Here is a 16,982-nt window from a genome sequence, read left to right on the forward strand (position 1 = left end):
TTGTAAACCTTTGTAAATATTATGAATAAGATTGCATGTGGTGGATTTGTTTTTTCACAGTAAAACAGCACCTCCTGCTTAGAAATCAGATTAGAATCAAACTATATGTGCATGATGAAAAGAAAAACATCCATCAGGCCAGAAGCTTTCATTTAAGTAGCTTCATGTTTCCTATCATTCAGGCTGCCACTGAACCATCACACCCAGAGTACCAGCACTTGGATAATTATTGGGTCGAATTCACATACTGCTCTGCCAAACACCTTTTGTAGGGAGTTTCGTCATGCTTTCGTGGTTCTCAATGCCATTCTTTCATACCTGCATGGTTCACTGGAGCTGCACTGTGCTGGGTGCTCCAAAGCTCTTTTACTCATATACAATATCATGTTTTGTTTTGTTTCTGTTATGTTTTTTGTTTTTTTAAATGTGTGGTTTTTAGGTATACCTGAAAATTGAGAATGGGGACGTTTCCATGCAGGTCAGCGGAGGTGGGAAATATAAACAGGCAAATAGAAGAGAGGTGAAGTGTTTGTGGTGTTTCTTCCTATAATGCTGATGGCTGCCTGATAAATACATTCCTTGAGCTATTAGGAGAGAAAAACTTCCGGATAAGCCTGAGATAGCGCAATAAGTAGGTGGTCTTTGAAGAACACTCAGGCAACCTTGAGAAGGAAACTAAAGCAAGTTTGAGTAGATGACTCAAGTTCTATGTAATTTTACATCAGTTACCATATCTTGTAACTGTTTTACACTCACCGTTTCCCTGTTTTCCTCAATGAAGATTATATTTCAGTCAGCACCTTGGTACTTTGTAGCAAGAGAGAAGTGGAAAACATTCAGATACTTCAAAAGTCAGCATTGTCCTCTTTACAGATCAGTTCAAACTCAAATTCCTCCATTTATCCTTCTTTCATGGATTATAAAAGCAAAAGCAATTGTGCATTTGCAAAATGTAAATATTCATCTGTACTTTGAATTTATTTTTGGTGGTATCGCAGTAAAATTCACCACTGATTTGCACAAAGTTATCTTAAATCTAAAACAATCTTGTGGCACCATGCAAAACTTTTCGTTGAATGAACTTATAATATCAATTCAGTTTAAATTTGCCAACACATTACCCTGTGCTTTTTATCACTGTCATATCTGTTAAATCTTTGACATGTTTCCCCCCTGACTGTGCCCTGCAAGTTTCAATAGATGTTTATGAAATGTCAAGAGGTTTTTTTTAATCATCTGATATCGTATATAACAAAAGCTCAACAAACACACAAGCAAATCAAACTAACTCATGTTTTTTTCCCCATCAAAAGCAAGAAAGCAACTCTGATATCATTTTTAATCCAAAATTCCTTAAAAAAAAAAAAAAAAAAACACTTTCCCAGAACTCTCTTTGATGAGCCATTTATGTTAATCTGAACAAGCCCAAAACATTCCTGTGGATCAAACATGTACAAAGACATAAAACTTGAAAAAACAGAACAAGTCAAAGCTAATTTTAAATGAAAAAGTATTACAGGAGTCATAGAAAGTGACATTAAAGTACAAAATGTGTAATGCATCAAAATTAAAAGGTAAGGTGCCATTTATAAAAAAAATGATATAATTGGTCTTCACAGTATAGAGTAGATGCTATTTACAGTATTTACTTTTTGGATGTCTTCAACTTGCTACAGTAAACACTGCAACATATTGCAAAAATAATGTAATCTTTATTATTCTCGTTGTTTTTGAGTGACTTGGGGGGAGGACTCCTGTTGTCTCTGTTATCTATATGTAGCGCGCTGTTTTTGATCAGATATTTAATTTACTATATGTGTGCGCCTCTAGTATCACACAAACATTATGGAATAAACGCAGACAGTAGAAATAATGTGATATTGGTAATTACTGCATATTTTATTATAGGCACATTCTTACTCTTAACAAAACCACATGGCTATCTATAACGATCGTTACTTTTATTCCATATTTTCCATGAGTTAGTAAACAGTGTCTCCGTTGTCGCTGAGGCTGGTTTTGGACTCTCCATCACTGTTGCACTCTGTCCTCCTCCGCGGAAGCGCCGGATGGTTACGCGCGTCTCCAATCGACATACTCCTCCCGGAGACGTTTAAATCCAGCAAGCCCTGCAGGTGTTTGATATAGTCAATGGCCGCTCGCAGCGTCTCCACCTTGCTGAGCCGTTTGTCCTCGAGTTCCTGCGGAAGATGCTCTCTGAGGCGTGCGTAACCCTCGTTGACGCAGCGCACCCGATGGCGCTCTCGTTCGTTCCTTTTCCGGATGAACGCCGGCTCCAAGGCGTAATCGCACACCCCGATGGGTCCGTGGAAGGGGAAATAGGATAATCGTCTGTAGGGGAACCTCTGGTGAACTGGATCCAGGTATGAAGCGTCCAGGTGGAAAGGCAGTCCGATTCGCAGCGCGTCTTCATAATGCGCTCTGCTCTCATCCACGGATATGCCGTGCAGAGCCAGCGGGGCGACAAACGGGATGTGCTCCATGACCTCCTGACTGTAGGACATCGACATCTTTAGAAAACACTGTAAAAGAAATCATGAGTTAGAATCATAAGAACGAGGAGAAATAGCCACAATAGATTAACGACAAGTTATAATTTTACATGATCTCACCCTGTCAGAGTGTCCTCCCATTCATGCCGCGTTTTTACGCAGGAGACTCCTCTTGAAACTATAAATTGACGTTGAAAAATGAAGACTGGTACTTTTAAAGTGTACCTGCTCAGTGTCAGAGGAAGTTTGTTGGCGTTTTGTGAGGCTGAAGACACGGTGGGTGTGATTCTGGGCGGAGATGCTTTCACATCAAGATAAAACTGTTTATATATTTCTCTTCCGTTGAAACTGAGAAGATGTTCATCACGATAAAAAAAAAAAAAAAAAAAAAAAAGCCCCTTGGGATCAGATAGTGGATAGAAGACCTTTTACCACGTAGATCAATAATCAAGGCTCTATGAAACTTTCAAGAAATACATGGTGTATTTTGTAAAAGAAAAAAAAGACTATTACATTTGAAGTAACCTTTTTAAAAATGTGCTTCAAGTCTAAATCAAATGACATAACAGTCGATGACGGATAAATAAATAATTATATAACTGAATGTCAGATTTTTACGTTTTTAACTAAACGTAAAAGCATAAAGTAGTATTAAACAGTAATATCATGTATTTCTCTCTCTGCTTCTTTTCTCAATCCGTTCATTTAGGTCTCTTTTTTCAATTTTTTCTTTAATGTTTTCTAGAGTGTCTTTTTCTTTGCTATAATATGCTGAGAAAGTGTTACAGACTGCGGTCAAGCCAGCCCGCAATTTCAAAAACGAAGTCAAGTGAGCCGGCCGTGCGGTTGTCTGCTGCCGTCAGTGATCAGGGATGCAGCGTACTATTTCCGCTGACGGATTTCAAAATAAAAGCTCAAATCACTTAGCCGGGAATGGTTGTCAATTTCTATAAAGAATGATTTATTCAATCTAAAAACTACTTATTCAAATACTGTATCAATGGAATCAAGCTATTGTTTTCAAAATATTAGGTCAACATATATGTACCTTATTTTTAACAGTATGATGGTGCTCTTCAAAAAAATCTATTTGGAAATCAGGATATAACCAAACAATCTTATTTCAAGAAGGATTCAATCAGAAACTCACTAAAAGTACTCACTCAAAATAAAATGCAATTGGAAATTGGAACGGAACACATGAATTTGAAGTGGAAAACTTCAAAATTCCTAGTTGTCCCGGGGTCATTCCACCTCACAGTGATACTACACCATCCCAGGATGCCACTCAATCACTATGAAGGAATTCTGATCTGTCGTTTCAAAATAAAATAAAATTGAAAATAGAAATATAATGTCCTTTCACCTGACTTTGAGGTGGAATATCTCCGAAATTCCTAGTTGTCCCGGGGTCATTCCACCTCACAGTGATAGTACACCTCCACAGAATACCCCTCAGTTAGTTTGAAAGAATTCTGATCAGTCGTTTCAAAATAAAACAACTTTGAAAATTTGAAGGAATTAGGATTATTTATTCATCATTGAGTTGTACAGGTGTTTGTTGTGCTGGATCACAGATTTACACCTGGAGGAATGTCAATAAATATACTACCTTTGTTCTGAGATGTCCAGAGTACAGTTGAAGTGAAATATAAAGTACTCCAAAACACCACAATACAAAGGAGAAAATACAAAAAGTCTCAACTATTTTATTGTTCTTTATTCAGTCATCTGTGTAGCATTCACAATATCCCTGATAACGTCTTTTGTTGATGATTTGTTTCCAAAATGTCCGATATTACAGAAAACATTTTAAATGGCTCGAAAAGCGATTCATTTTCTGACTCGTCTCGGATTACTTCTTTAGACCAGACTTTGTACTGCTCCTCCATGTCCAGTACAGACTCCAGGTCAATTAGGCAGTAAACAGGTCCATGTTCTCCTTAAGCCACTTTGCTGCACGTCTGCAGTAACCAACAATCCTTGATTCACACGTTTCCTCTGGAAAAATCAGACAGAAAAAGGATCTTTCCAATGCTGCAGCAATAGTATTTGACCACCAGAGACTGTGAAACCAGACTCCTCTTCTACTGTCGTCTCCCACCTGGTGGATTGACGTCCAGTGTGAAAGAAACATTAGTGCACTGCTCTTCTTCAAACATACAAACACACATATTTCAATATTCAAACACGAGCAAGACACTATGAGAGTTTTTAATTAGTCCACACTGACATATTACCGTAATTTCCACACAATAAGGCGCACCGGATTATAAGGCGCACTGTCAGCTTTTGAGAAAATTGGAGGCTTTTAGGTGCACCTTTTAGTGTGGAAATTACGGTAATATGTCAGTGTGGACTAATTAAAAACTCTCATAGTGTCTTGCTCCTAATTCCTTCAAATTTTCAAAGTTGTTTTATTTTGAAACGACTGATCAGAATTCTTTCAAACTAACTGAGGGGTATTCTGCGGAGGTGTACTATCACTGTGAGGTGGAATGACCCCGGGACAACTAGGAATTTCGGAGATATTCCACCTCAAAGTCAGGTGAAAGGACATCATATTTCAATATTCAAAGTTGTTTTATTTTGAAACGACAGATCAGAATTCCTTCATAGTGACTGAGTGGTATCCTGGGGAGGTGTAGTATCACTGTGAGGTGGAATGACCCTGGGACAACTAGGAATTTCGGATATATTCCACCTCAAAGTCAGGTGAAAGGACATTATATTTCTATTTTCAATTTGATTTTATTTTGAAATCATACATCAGAATTCCTTCAAACTCACAGAGTGGCATCCTGGGAGGGTGTACTTTCACTGTGATGTGGATTGACCCCGGGACAACTAGGAATTTCGGAGATAATCCACCTCAAAGTCAGGTGAAAGGACATCATATTTCAATATTCAAAGTTGTTTTATTTTGAAACGACAGATCAGAATTCCTTCACAGTGACTGAGTGGCATCCTGGGATGGTGTACTATCACTGTGATGTGGAATGACCCCGGGACAACTAGGAATTTGGGAATTATTTCACTTCAAAATCAGGTTTCATATTGCAATTTTCAATTTCATTTTATTTTGAAATCATACATCAGAATTCCTTCAAACTGACAGAGTGGCATCCTGGGAATGTGTAGTATCACTGTGAGGTGGAATGACCCCGGGACAACTAGGAATTTCGGAGATATTCCACTTCAAAATCAGGTTTCATAGTCCAATATTCAAAGTTGTTTTATTTTGAAACGACAGATCAGACTTTTTCCAAACTAACTAAATGCTATATATTATTCCACTTCAAAATCAGGGTTCATATTGCAATTTTCAATTTGATTTTATTTTGAAATTATACATCAGAATTCATTCAAACTGACAGAGTGGCATCCTAGCAACGTGTACTATCACTCAAAATCAATGATTGTTTGATATATAAAAAATTGAAAAGGTATTTTATTTTGAAATGCATCATCATATTAACAAAAACAGAAATAAAAATAAAGTTTTACTTAATATCACACAACTTTAATTAAATTAACCTTTTGTCCTTTTGTCCCACTATTTTTCTCATTTGGCTTGGCATTATTAATTCAATTACTTACATTTGGCTTTGCTTTGCTCTATTATGTTTTGTGTGCTTCTATTTAAATATATTTAATTTGTTGTTATAGATTTGCATAATCAAATTTGTGTCCAAACATGAAATAAACCTTCATTCTATACAAAAATAAATATATTCAGAACCTTTAATGAGTAGCTTTTGGCTTTAATAAATCATTCTGTACAGAAATTGACAACCATTCCAGGCGAGGTGATTGGAGGTTTTATTTTGAAATCAGCTGGCGGAAATAGTACACTGCATCATTGAATATTGACAGACGCCGACAGCCGCACGGCCGGCTCACTTGACTTCGTTTTTGAAACTGCGGGCTGGCTTGACCGCAGTTGATACAGCCACACATTAGGTTAAGACAGAATTCCAAAGTTACTAAAATTGAATTTTGTCTTGAATGTAGAGAAAACACCTTTTATATTAGTTTTGTTGAGCCAAAATTCTGTACATTTTGCCCAAAACATGATATGAAATGGATTTTAGGCAGTTCTGAGTGCATCTGTAGTATTTTGGGGTCCAAGGGTACCCGTAGCTGTCACGTGACCCGTGTTTTGTGCGCCTCCACGCGGGGTCCCTTCTGCGCGTGCGCCGGGAGTCATGGCCCCGTTCAGGGAGGTATTGTGCGGCTATGTTGTTGTTTTTATGCCATTCTCTTCTTTGAATAAGCAGCATTTATGCTACGAAGCACCATTATCCGCCTCGTGGGTTTACACGGGCACTGCCATTTAGTTGGAGCACACGAGCTTTTTCTCTTTTGACGATTTAGAAACATGTAAGTTAGCAATGCTAACGAGCTAACTGTTAACCCGCCGTGTCAGTTTAAACGTTGACTGTTGTTTGAGGTCTTTTTTTTTCTATTTCTGGGACTGGTCTTATGAGCTGATTCTGGTTTATAATTGCTTTCACGTGTATTCTTACCAGCTTTCTTGTTTCACAGGGAGAGATGTGTGAAGACGCCATTCAGCTGTACACTGTCATCACTGGACATTAGCTGTTGATTTCATGTAAGAAAACTTAACTCACACTGGATCTGTGGATTGATTTTGCATTTCTGCATCTGTGCACGAAATCTAAGATAAAGCTCACTTAAATGTGTATTGTTTTTATGCTTGATGACACTACATCGGTGTCAGCCATACTTGCTATGCGTTTTGCTCATGTTGATGAACTCTTGTGTTTGTTCCTCCAGGATGAATGACATGAACCTGAGTCCAGTGGGCATGGACCAGCTCAGTGTGCCCTCAGTGAGTGCCAGCCACCTGGGTCTGCCCACATCCCCCACCCACAATCCCATCCCCACCCCAGGTATGACAGACTCTCCCAGCTTCCCAGAACTCACTTTGAAAAAAACTAATATTTTCCATGAAGTGGTTGCATGTCTTGTTAGAGAAGTGAGCTCATGGTCAGGAAGTTTGAATGTTACTGCTGACAGGTTATTGTTGTTGAATTGGGTAATGCCGACCTAACATGTTTCACCATTTTAACAAAAAGAAACCCCTCATCTAATGTCCTACAATGCAATGTTTTAATGACAAACAAGTACACTAAATATATCCTACTAGCTTATTGTTTACATGTTAGGAAATGCACACTGTTGCTTGCAGTAGTTGTCTGTAAACAATGCTGATGTTCACATACATTTGTTTTATATTTCTAAGATAAATGGAATAATAAGACTATGTGATTGTGAATAGGAGCTGCTTTGCTTATACCTGAGTAATTAGCATCTTTTCCCCTATTTTCTAATATTTACTATGTCTCCAGATTATTGTTGGTTTAGAAGAAAAAGTTTTTGAATCAAGTGTGAAAGTTGACATAACTTGGGAAAACTTGTATTTGATTGTAACAATCTCAAACTTTAGCAACTTCTCCACTCACTTTTCTGATTTCCTCTGTGGTTTAGGCATGCCAGTGGCCATCCCCAGTTTGGGTCCGTCCCTGGGGTCCCTTCCTTCAGCCCTGTCTTTGATGCTCCCCATGGGTCCGCTGAGTGACAGAGGAGTGATGTGCGGCCTGCCTGAAAGGAATTACTCCCTCCCTCCTCCTCCATACCCTCACCTGGAGAGCAGTTACTTCCGGCACATACTCCCAGGTTGGTTTATGATTTTATTTGAGATGTGTAGATCATCTCCTCAAGCACTCAGCTGTAGTGTAATAGTGAGTCTTTCACACTTGTTGCATTCTTTTGCTTGATTACTGTTGTAACTGACCCCAGTCAAATGAATGTCTTTGGATAAACTTCCTGAATCCCTCTCCCTCTCTCTTTGTTCCTCAGGTATTCTTTCCTATTTGGCAGACCGCCCACCTCCGCAGTACATTCACCCCAGCAGCCTTAACATGGATGGCACCCTGTCTGTGCCCAGCAACAATCCCTCGGGTCTGGATCCCTACAGTGGCCCCGGAGGTCCACTGGAGCAGGGCCTGGTGCCCATGGACTCCAGACAGGTCAGCGGTCAGGGCGACCTCCACCAGGGTGGTGCTCACGAGCTGGACTCCACCGGTTTAGCGATGGAGTCCCGTGTGAGTAGCCCCATGTCACCTGACCGGATGGGAGAGGAACTGGCGACCATGGACGGGGTCGGGGTGGTATCAGACACCCAGCAGCAGCTCGGTGGGGGGCGGCAACCGCAGCCCCACGAGGGCCTCACAGGGGTGGACTCCTCTGGCGGGGTGATGCCACTCCATGGCCCCCCTGTGCTGGAACTACCTGTGGTGATGGATTCAGATCACCTCGGGGGGCGAGTGGGCAACTCTGGGGGTGGAGGAGCCGGGGGGCTTGGGGAGCAGCTGCATGCGAACGGGGAGCTGACCTCCGGTGTTGTGAGTGTGGTGCTCACTGGCTCCATGGCCAGCCAAAGCCAGCTGGAACCCGTGTCACTCCACGGGCACACCGGAATGGGGCTGGAGGCAGTGAACGTGTCCCCGATCACAGCGGAGGTGTCCCTCGGGCCAGAAAACAACCTGGTGCTCGTCAACTCCACACTGCAGCTCGAGGATTCAACTTCGAGCAAGGAGAACATGGTTCCTGGCTACACTATCTGTGAGTTTGTCATTTAGAGTGATGCTTAGTTTACAAGCTAAAGAATTTAATCCCAGATAGTCAAAGAATCATAACCCGTGCTAATTTGTTTTGTATCTAGGGTGCACACTGTGTGAGCGCTCATATACCTCAGACTGTCCAGAGCATGGCCCAGTCACATTTATCCCCGACGCGCCCATCCAAAGCCGAGCTCGCCTCTCGCTGCCCCGACCACTGTGCCTCCGTATCTCAGTGGCTGATGAACCGCTTGGTAAGCCAACAGATATCGCAGTTGTGGCTGTTTATAAACACAGATATATGATTTCCATGAAAGGGGGATTTTTTTAAGGAGAGAAAAAAATGAAAACTCCCAAGGTTAGAAATTTGATTTGAGTCTCTCTTTTTTTGGGGGGACTTTGTCAATTTGGATAGTTTCACGACGAATTGAATCTTTGGTGAGATGTCAATAGCAAACATATAACTGCATTCAGAGAAACAAAGGCTTATCTTTTATAATTTAGTAGTTTAGGTACATGCAGAGGAGTGTTACAAGAAAATTGGTGGTTGATGGCAGGTCCTGGCATCATAATTAATTTAAACCCATTGACTCGTATCTTCTCAGAGACTTCACTGTCGTTCAAGATTAGTTGTAGGCTAATTCCCGGAAGAGCAATCAACACTTTGTTTAAAGCTGTTTGTTTTATTATCACATTATTACATGTGTTTATGTCCTCTCTTAGGAGTGTTTGCACGAGATGTTATTCCTCCAAGGACCTGCTTTGGACCGATGGTCGGTCAGCACTGCAGCAACGTGGATCTCTCGGATTGGCCAGAAAAGGACACGCCTCAAATATGGAAGGTCTGAGCTGCGGAGTGTGTGAGAAAAACCCCGCTTGTCGACGAAGCTCACAGTAGATGACGAACCATTTTCCCTGTCCCAGATGTACCACAACAACGTGCTGGAGTTTTGCATCGTGACAACAGATGAGAACGAGTGCAACTGGATGATGTTTGTGCGCAAGGCAAGGTAGGGCTCACCTGGTGGCTTTATTATCTATAACGCAAGTCCCCACCAAATTAAATGAACCATGTTTCGTGGTTTTGCGTGTGCAGGACCCGTGAGGAGCAGAATCTGGTGGCGTACCCTGCCAATGGTAAACTCTTCTTCTGTACGACCACGGAGATCCACCCAGACCAGGAGCTGCTCTTCCACTACAGCAGAGACTACTGCCGGCTGATGGGTGAGATGGTGGATGAACATGCATTCCTGCTGTGTTAAGCTACCCCTACCGACGTGTTTCTGAATCGAATGTCCATCGCGTGGCGCCCGCAGGCGTTCCCCAGGTGCCCGAGGGTCAGCTCTGCCAGTGTGGCAAAGAGTGCTCCTCCTTCAACGAGCTCAAGTCCCACCTGAGCAGCCACAACAGCACACACAGCCACAACCAGCCTCCGCACAGCCACAGCCCCTCGCAGCAGGACCACTCTCAGCAGCAGCAGCAGCAGCAGCCGCCGCCTCCACCGCCACCACAGCAACAGCAGCAAGAACAGCAACCACAACAGCAACAACAACAACAACAACACACACACCAGGAAGAGAAGCTGGCCAATGGCACGTCGAGCTCCTCCTCGTCCCCGTGGACCTGTCACAGCCACGCTGCAGGACAGCCAAATCACAGTGACAGCGGCGGCAGCGGCGGCGGAGCCAACAGTACTAGGAACACTGCCAACGGCAGCTCCAGGGCGAAAGGTCAGGGCCACGTGCGGGAGAAGAAGTTCAAGTGCAGCATGTGTTCCCAGGCCTTCATCACATCCACAAAGCTCAACGTGCACTTCATGGGACACGTTGGAATGAAACCTCACAAGTGTGAATACTGCAGCAAAGCCTTCAGCGACCCCAGCAATCTCAGGATGCACCTCAAGATCCACACAGGTATTTAAAGGGTTCATTGAATTGTGGTGGATGTCCGCTGTGAGTTGCCATGGCAACCCTAACTGTCTTACTGCCCCCACTTATTTGATTATGAATGGATGAATAACTTAAATATTAAAACAATAAAAAAAAGAACTTTTCAAAAAGGAGCAAGTAGAAGTGAAAGTTAGAAAGTCTTACCTTTCCTTTTTTTTCTGAAACTTGTATTTTTTTCTACAGATATTTACAGTTTAAATACAGCAATTTTCAACCTTTTTCACAACCTCAAGTCCTAAATTCATCACATGGCAATACTAAATGTGTACAGTTCTCTTGATAACTGCTTTTCTGTTCATTCATTCTCATTAGAAACTGGATAACATTAATTTAAATGCATGAATTAAAAAAATTCAATTGACTGGCAAACGACCTCTGTGTGATAAATGTCTTTTTTTCTACCGATAGGTCAGAAGAACTACAGATGCACCGTCTGCGAGAAGTCGTTCACTCAGAAATCCCACGTTGCTTCACACATGCTGATCCACACGGGTGCAGAGAAGCTCAAGTGTGACCTCTGCGACCGGGCGTTCATCCGAAAACACGACCTGAAGCAGCACATGTTCTCTCACACTCAGTACGTATTCTAATCACTTCAAATAGGATCGTCTTAATATTTTTGTTTTGTTTTGTTTGTGTTTATCCCCCCCCCCTTGTCACTGATCATTCATCATCTTTCTCGTTGTTCAGTGAGCGCCGGATTCAGTGTCCGAAATGCAACAAACACTTCCTGAAGACGAACCACCTGAAGAGTCACATGAACTCTCACGAGGGCCGAAGAGACTTCATCTGCGAGAAGTGCCACAAAGCTTTCCTCACAAAGTACCACCTCACGCGGCACCTCAAGATATGCAAAGGGCCCAAGACGGACAGGGCGTCCCGGAAGGAGCAGGATGCCGAGCAAGAAGAGGACGAGGAAGAAGACGAGGAGGAGGAGGAGGAGGAGGAGGAGGAAGAGGAGGATATCCGAGCAGGTAGAAGAGGAGAGAGACTTGTTGATTCTGTCAGTAATGAAGACTGCGGATTAGACGTTGGAGGATATAACTCTGAAAAGTCTTTGTCACCCCCTCATTGACGACATACTTCCTAACACTTTTTATTTATTCACTTCACCACAATACCACTGTTTACCTCTCATTTGCGCGCCAAATATTACGTTGTGTAATGTCTTTTGTAATCAGCTTAACTGCCATGTTTTACATTAAAATGTAAGAATTTGTTGGGTTTTTTTTCCTAAAACTGTCAGTGCTGCTAAAAACAAATATTTGTCCTATCAAATTTTTAAGATTTGACTGTGTTCTTGTGAAGCTACTTTCCTGTCATTAACTCAGGCTTGTGTAATGTTCTTGGTTGTTGAGGTTTATATAAGCTATTATTAATTTAATGTTTTCTCATTTTATTTCAGTATCATAGTCGATACGCATTTATGGTTGCACAGTAAGGTCAATTAAGAATTGTAATTGCACGTCTTTATGTTTCAGGTTAGATTTTGTCAAATTGTACCTGTTCTTTTAGGTGAGGTTTCTCCCAAACAGATTTTGCATTTTTCTAATCCTCCTTTTTTAGGCAGTCAGCAAACATTGTTGAATAGGAATTTGGGCATTATGTGATGTGTATCCCATACATTGCTTTTACAAAATATAATGGCTTCTTTCAATAAACAAACACTTAATGTGCCACATATACACTTTTTCTGTCTCTGTCTGTACATGATGTTTTTCACTACTATGTAACATTTGCCACTGTGACTGACGATGGCAGCTAACCTGTCTCTACAAAACATTTCTTTTATATGAAATAAACCATTTAACAGACTTAAGAGCACCTTGCGTCACCTGCCATCTTTTTATTTTTTTATGTTTTTTGTAAAAGCGTACAAATAAGATGCAAAGATATTGGAATGATAAAATTAAAAGGCAATATAAAATCGAGTAGTAATACATTTCCTTTATCAGCACCTTTCACAAAACCCAAAGTCACTGGAGTGATATTGTGGAATGAATTTCAGCAGGACAGATTTGAAATGAAAGTGTTTTTTTTTTTCAGCAGCTTGCTGACGTCACTGCCAAAGTTTCATCTTGTTCTTACCGCTTCATTAAGGGCGTGTGCGAGGGCCTTTCGTTTATTGAAATGTTGGTGCGCTCCGCTGCACCGTGGTCTTTCAACGAGGCGCAGACGCTCCTCTCAGTAACAGGAGAGGAGGAGATCCAGCAGGAGCTGGACGCTGCTAGTCACAATGTGAAATTCAAGCCCTGTTTCCACCGCACAAAAGTGCGGGGATGGAACGGAGCATAACCGGAAAGCATAACCGGAGCCAAATCCGGTACCCGTTTCCACCTCAGAAAGGAACTTTAAAAGTGGGCGAGGCTTAAGAGCCTCGCAGATATGTGACGTTACAACAGTCGTCTCAGCTTGGCTGCAGATCTTGATCTTATGAATCCTCTGTTGTTGTTTCCATCCTCCACTTTGCACTTGTTGTTTAGTTAACTGTTATTTTTTGCAGCAGCAGAGCTGCAGCCGCAACTTCTATGTTGGTTCTGAGAGAGCGAACGCTCCGGCGACTTGCCCCGCACCCGAGCGCGCCCCAGCTGGGGCGCGCTCGGGCAAGTCGGGCAAGTCGGGCAAGTCGCCGGAGCGTTCGCTCTCTCAGAACCAACATAGAACAACATCCCGTGTCTTAAGCTAAAGACACGGGAGTCTTTAGCTTTCTGCTCAAACGCAGGAGCAGCCACTCCGGCGCTGACCGTGCTCCACGGGGGCTCCGAGCTCCGAGCGTCTCTGCATCGCATCCGCGGTCCGTCTCCGCGATGCAGCGGCACTGACCGCGGTTGAACAGAACACTGACCGCCTCTGCCTCACGTTTGAACAGAAACCACAGACCCACGCCGCACCCCACGGCGCTATGCTGCAAACAGAAAGCTGACAGCAGAGGATTCATCCAGCCGACATATTAAAATATTGAGGGCGTGTAGTAAATCACTGACCAATCAGCAGACGGCTGCTCAAAGTCAGACCCGTTCCATGGTCACTGGTACCCCCAACGGAAGGGTAGCGGAAAAGCGACCGCCTTTGGAGCGGTTTGGAGCGGTTGTTTTCGCATTCCTGCAGTGGAAACGCGAACCGTAACGGACTATAGCGGTCTATCCCCGCACTTTTTGTGCCGTGGAAACGGGGCTTTACTGTACTGTGGTTTTTATTATCCCCCGCTGTGGCTGATAGGCCCCGAAGGGGGATCTTGAAACAGTCTCCGTACGTCCGTCCGTTCGAACGTTTCTACCTATATCTTGGCAACCCCTGGGCCCACAGTGACCAAACTTCACATGTGGATACATCTCAGAGGGGGAAGGGATACTATGGTGACCTTGACCTAATTTGCATATTAAGTAGGTCACAGGGTCACGAAGTGCTTAAAAACACATTTTGGGCTCTGGAGGCCTAGGTTTTTGAGCTAGGGCTCTGAAATTTTATACACACATGATACACACTCCAGGGATAACCTCTAGTACACCAAGTGACCTGACCTTGACCTTGAAGATTGGTAGGGTCTGAAGTTTGCTCGTCATGGTTGCACAATACATGTATTTTCATATAAACATTTCTCCTCATTTCTCAGCAGTTCCTGGGCCCACAGTCACCAAACTTCACACATGGACACTCCACCTGGGGAGAAGGGGCACCATGGTGACCATGACCTAATTAGCATATCAGGTCACAGGGTCACTAAGTGCATAAAAACACCTTTTGGGCTCTGGAGACGTATTTTGACATAGCTTATGAAGAAGACCTTTCAGATTCTACATAATTATCTACTAGGACCCATGGAACACCCTCTAGTGTACCAAGTGTGCTGCCTTAGAGCTGGCTTTGTGAGAAAATATAAAGCCCTCCGGCGGGGGATTAGCCGAGCAACGGCCTTCTTGTTTACTGGTTGTCAAACACAAGCGATGCAATAAGAGTAGGTCAAGTAAGAGGGATTGTCGTTTTTAAAGGAAACATTTATCCCCAAAAACAAATCAGGTCTCTGTGTCTGACCCTGTGTGACCCTGTGTGCCTCGCCTCATGTTTCCAATCAACCAATGATCTTCTCCCTCTGTGTGCTCCCTTCGTTATAAGTTCTACCTGTGTCCACTCCCCACTGTATTTAAGTCTCTTTTTTTCCTTTGTCTGCATCAATTTAACGTCACGTCCAAGCTTTTAGACTGCGGAAGGAAGCACACATGAGGAGAAAATGCAAAGTCCTAGGTCTAAAGCATAATCTTCTCACTGTGAGGCAAGACCTCTTACCACTGCACCACCGTGTGGCCCCATTATGAAACATATGTTTATGTTTGATTTTCACATCATTTTCACAGCTTGAAAAAGACGTGGGTGGCACCGGGGCACAGTGGTTTGCACTCTTTGCAGGTGAAGACGTCTTTTCACCCTTTGACTTTTTCAAAGGGTCTCATGGTGAAAGATATTTCTAAAATGTCTCATGATTGTTGTGCTGTGCTGCCTCTTGTCCTCATTTTTTGCATCCTTCATTAGCTTTTTCCACTTGTCCTTAGCCTCTGCTCTTTCCTTTTTAGAGATGTTGCCACACTCGTAGTTCATTTTCAGAACAGAGTTGAGCTGCTTGTTCATGATCTTGTACTGCTGCGATGTGGAGTAAGCAGTATGGGCGCAGTCACCAACTTCCGACGGGCTCTGTCTGTAACCACTTGTGTTTTTCAGGCTGTCGATTGCCTGTAGGACAGAAAAGAAAATTATTTAAATTTCTTTATATGCAGCAACATATACAATTAGATGTTCTCATTCTTGTGTAGATTTGTTTACCTCGAACAGCCGGTTGAAGTCCTTCATTTTTTGGCATTGCTTGGATAGCATCTTTTTATTGAGGGATTGTACCTACACAAACACATAAGATTTATCAAATTTTCTACCAATGCAGATATACTTTTTCACCCCTGCTGCTATCATTTGACATTTGATTGATCAATAAAACCAAAGAAATGAAAATTCAATTTATAACTCCTGACAAGAAAAGCAAGTGTTCAGAGTCGCATAAACTCCAACTGTTACAAATGAGCCACAAAACAGCACTAGACTAATATAATACACTTATATAAATTGTGTGTGTGTGTGTGTGTGTGTGTGTGTGTGTGTGTGTGTGTGTGTGTGTGTGTGTGTGTGTGTGTGTGTGTGTGTGTGTGTGTGTGTGTGTGTGTGTGTGGACTTTACATTTTCCCTCAAAGTTGATCTGATTCTCCTGATTCGACATGTCACTCTCCTCAACATTTCCGTTTGTTTGTACAAAGATTCAATGCAAACCGTCTTCAGGAGGATTTGACCAAACCCGCAATGTCTTTATATAAGATGTTTGATGCTCGTTTGTAAAGTTGTGACTGGTCCTGCAGGCTCTGCAGCTTCAAAAGATGACGTCATTATGTTCCAGATGAAGATGAAAGACTCATGCACTCTGCTCTGCGTTGCCATGGTTACTATCTGTATTTGATTACAAACACATACTGCCTATATAATATTTAGGATCCATTTTATGTTTCGTATGGGTTTATTATGTATTCCTATTGTCTGTTTGTGCTCACCTTTACATTGGATTTATGTGCAAGTATTCTGTTGATCCACTAAGGGGAGCCGGGCCAATTTAAACAGTTTATAATATGGTTGTGAAGAGAGCCTGACTCAGATTTTTTTTGTCATATCAATGAAAATTGCAAATATTACACCCAAGAACAATATAACAGCAACATTATAATGGAAAACAGTTTATCAGTAATTCATATCAACAGCAGAAGCCTATATGCTAACTTCTAAAGCATTAAACACTTTTTAAGTCAATTCAAACATCCTTTTTATATTATTTCTGTATCAGA

The 16,982-nt window shown here is 42.2% G+C and overlaps 1 protein-coding gene across 2 annotated transcripts; it reads left to right on the plus strand.

Moving 5' to 3' along the window:
• The first annotated feature begins 6,712 nt into the window (after positions 1 to 6,712).
• prdm4 (PR domain containing 4) lies at positions 6,713 to 12,906 on the plus strand. Of its 2 annotated transcripts, none has more exons than XM_080518393.1 (12): positions 6,713 to 6,739; positions 7,062 to 7,128; positions 7,314 to 7,429; positions 8,028 to 8,216; positions 8,400 to 9,164; positions 9,265 to 9,414; positions 9,884 to 10,002; positions 10,085 to 10,170; positions 10,257 to 10,384; positions 10,477 to 11,073; positions 11,518 to 11,686; positions 11,800 to 12,906. In XM_080518393.1, coding segments are annotated over exons 2-12 (2,706 nt in total). In that variant the 5' UTR covers positions 6,713 to 6,739; positions 7,062 to 7,126; the 3' UTR covers positions 12,185 to 12,906. The 2 variants fall into 2 exon arrangements, with proteins under 2 accessions (XP_080374519.1, XP_080374520.1); XM_080518394.1 differs by having other exon boundaries at positions 6,731 to 6,896.
• The last annotated feature ends 4,076 nt before the right edge of the window (positions 12,907 to 16,982 follow it).

The sequence above is a fragment of the Blennius ocellaris genome (genome assembly GCF_963422515.1).
Source record: "Blennius ocellaris genome assembly, chromosome: 22".
Lineage (NCBI taxonomy): Eukaryota > Metazoa > Chordata > Actinopteri > Blenniiformes > Blenniidae > Blennius > Blennius ocellaris.

What these genes read in the sequence shown, in the direction of transcription:
- prdm4 (XM_080518393.1), top strand. An exon ending in ATGTTTGTGCGCAAGGCAAG is followed by an intron (nt 10,171 to 10,256) that starts GTAGGGCTCACC and finishes TTGCGTGTGCAG; the next exon opens with GACCCGTGAGGAGCAGAATC. An exon ending in GCACCTCAAGATCCACACAG is followed by an intron (nt 11,074 to 11,517) that starts GTATTTAAAGGG and finishes TTCTACCGATAG; the next exon opens with GTCAGAAGAACTACAGATGC.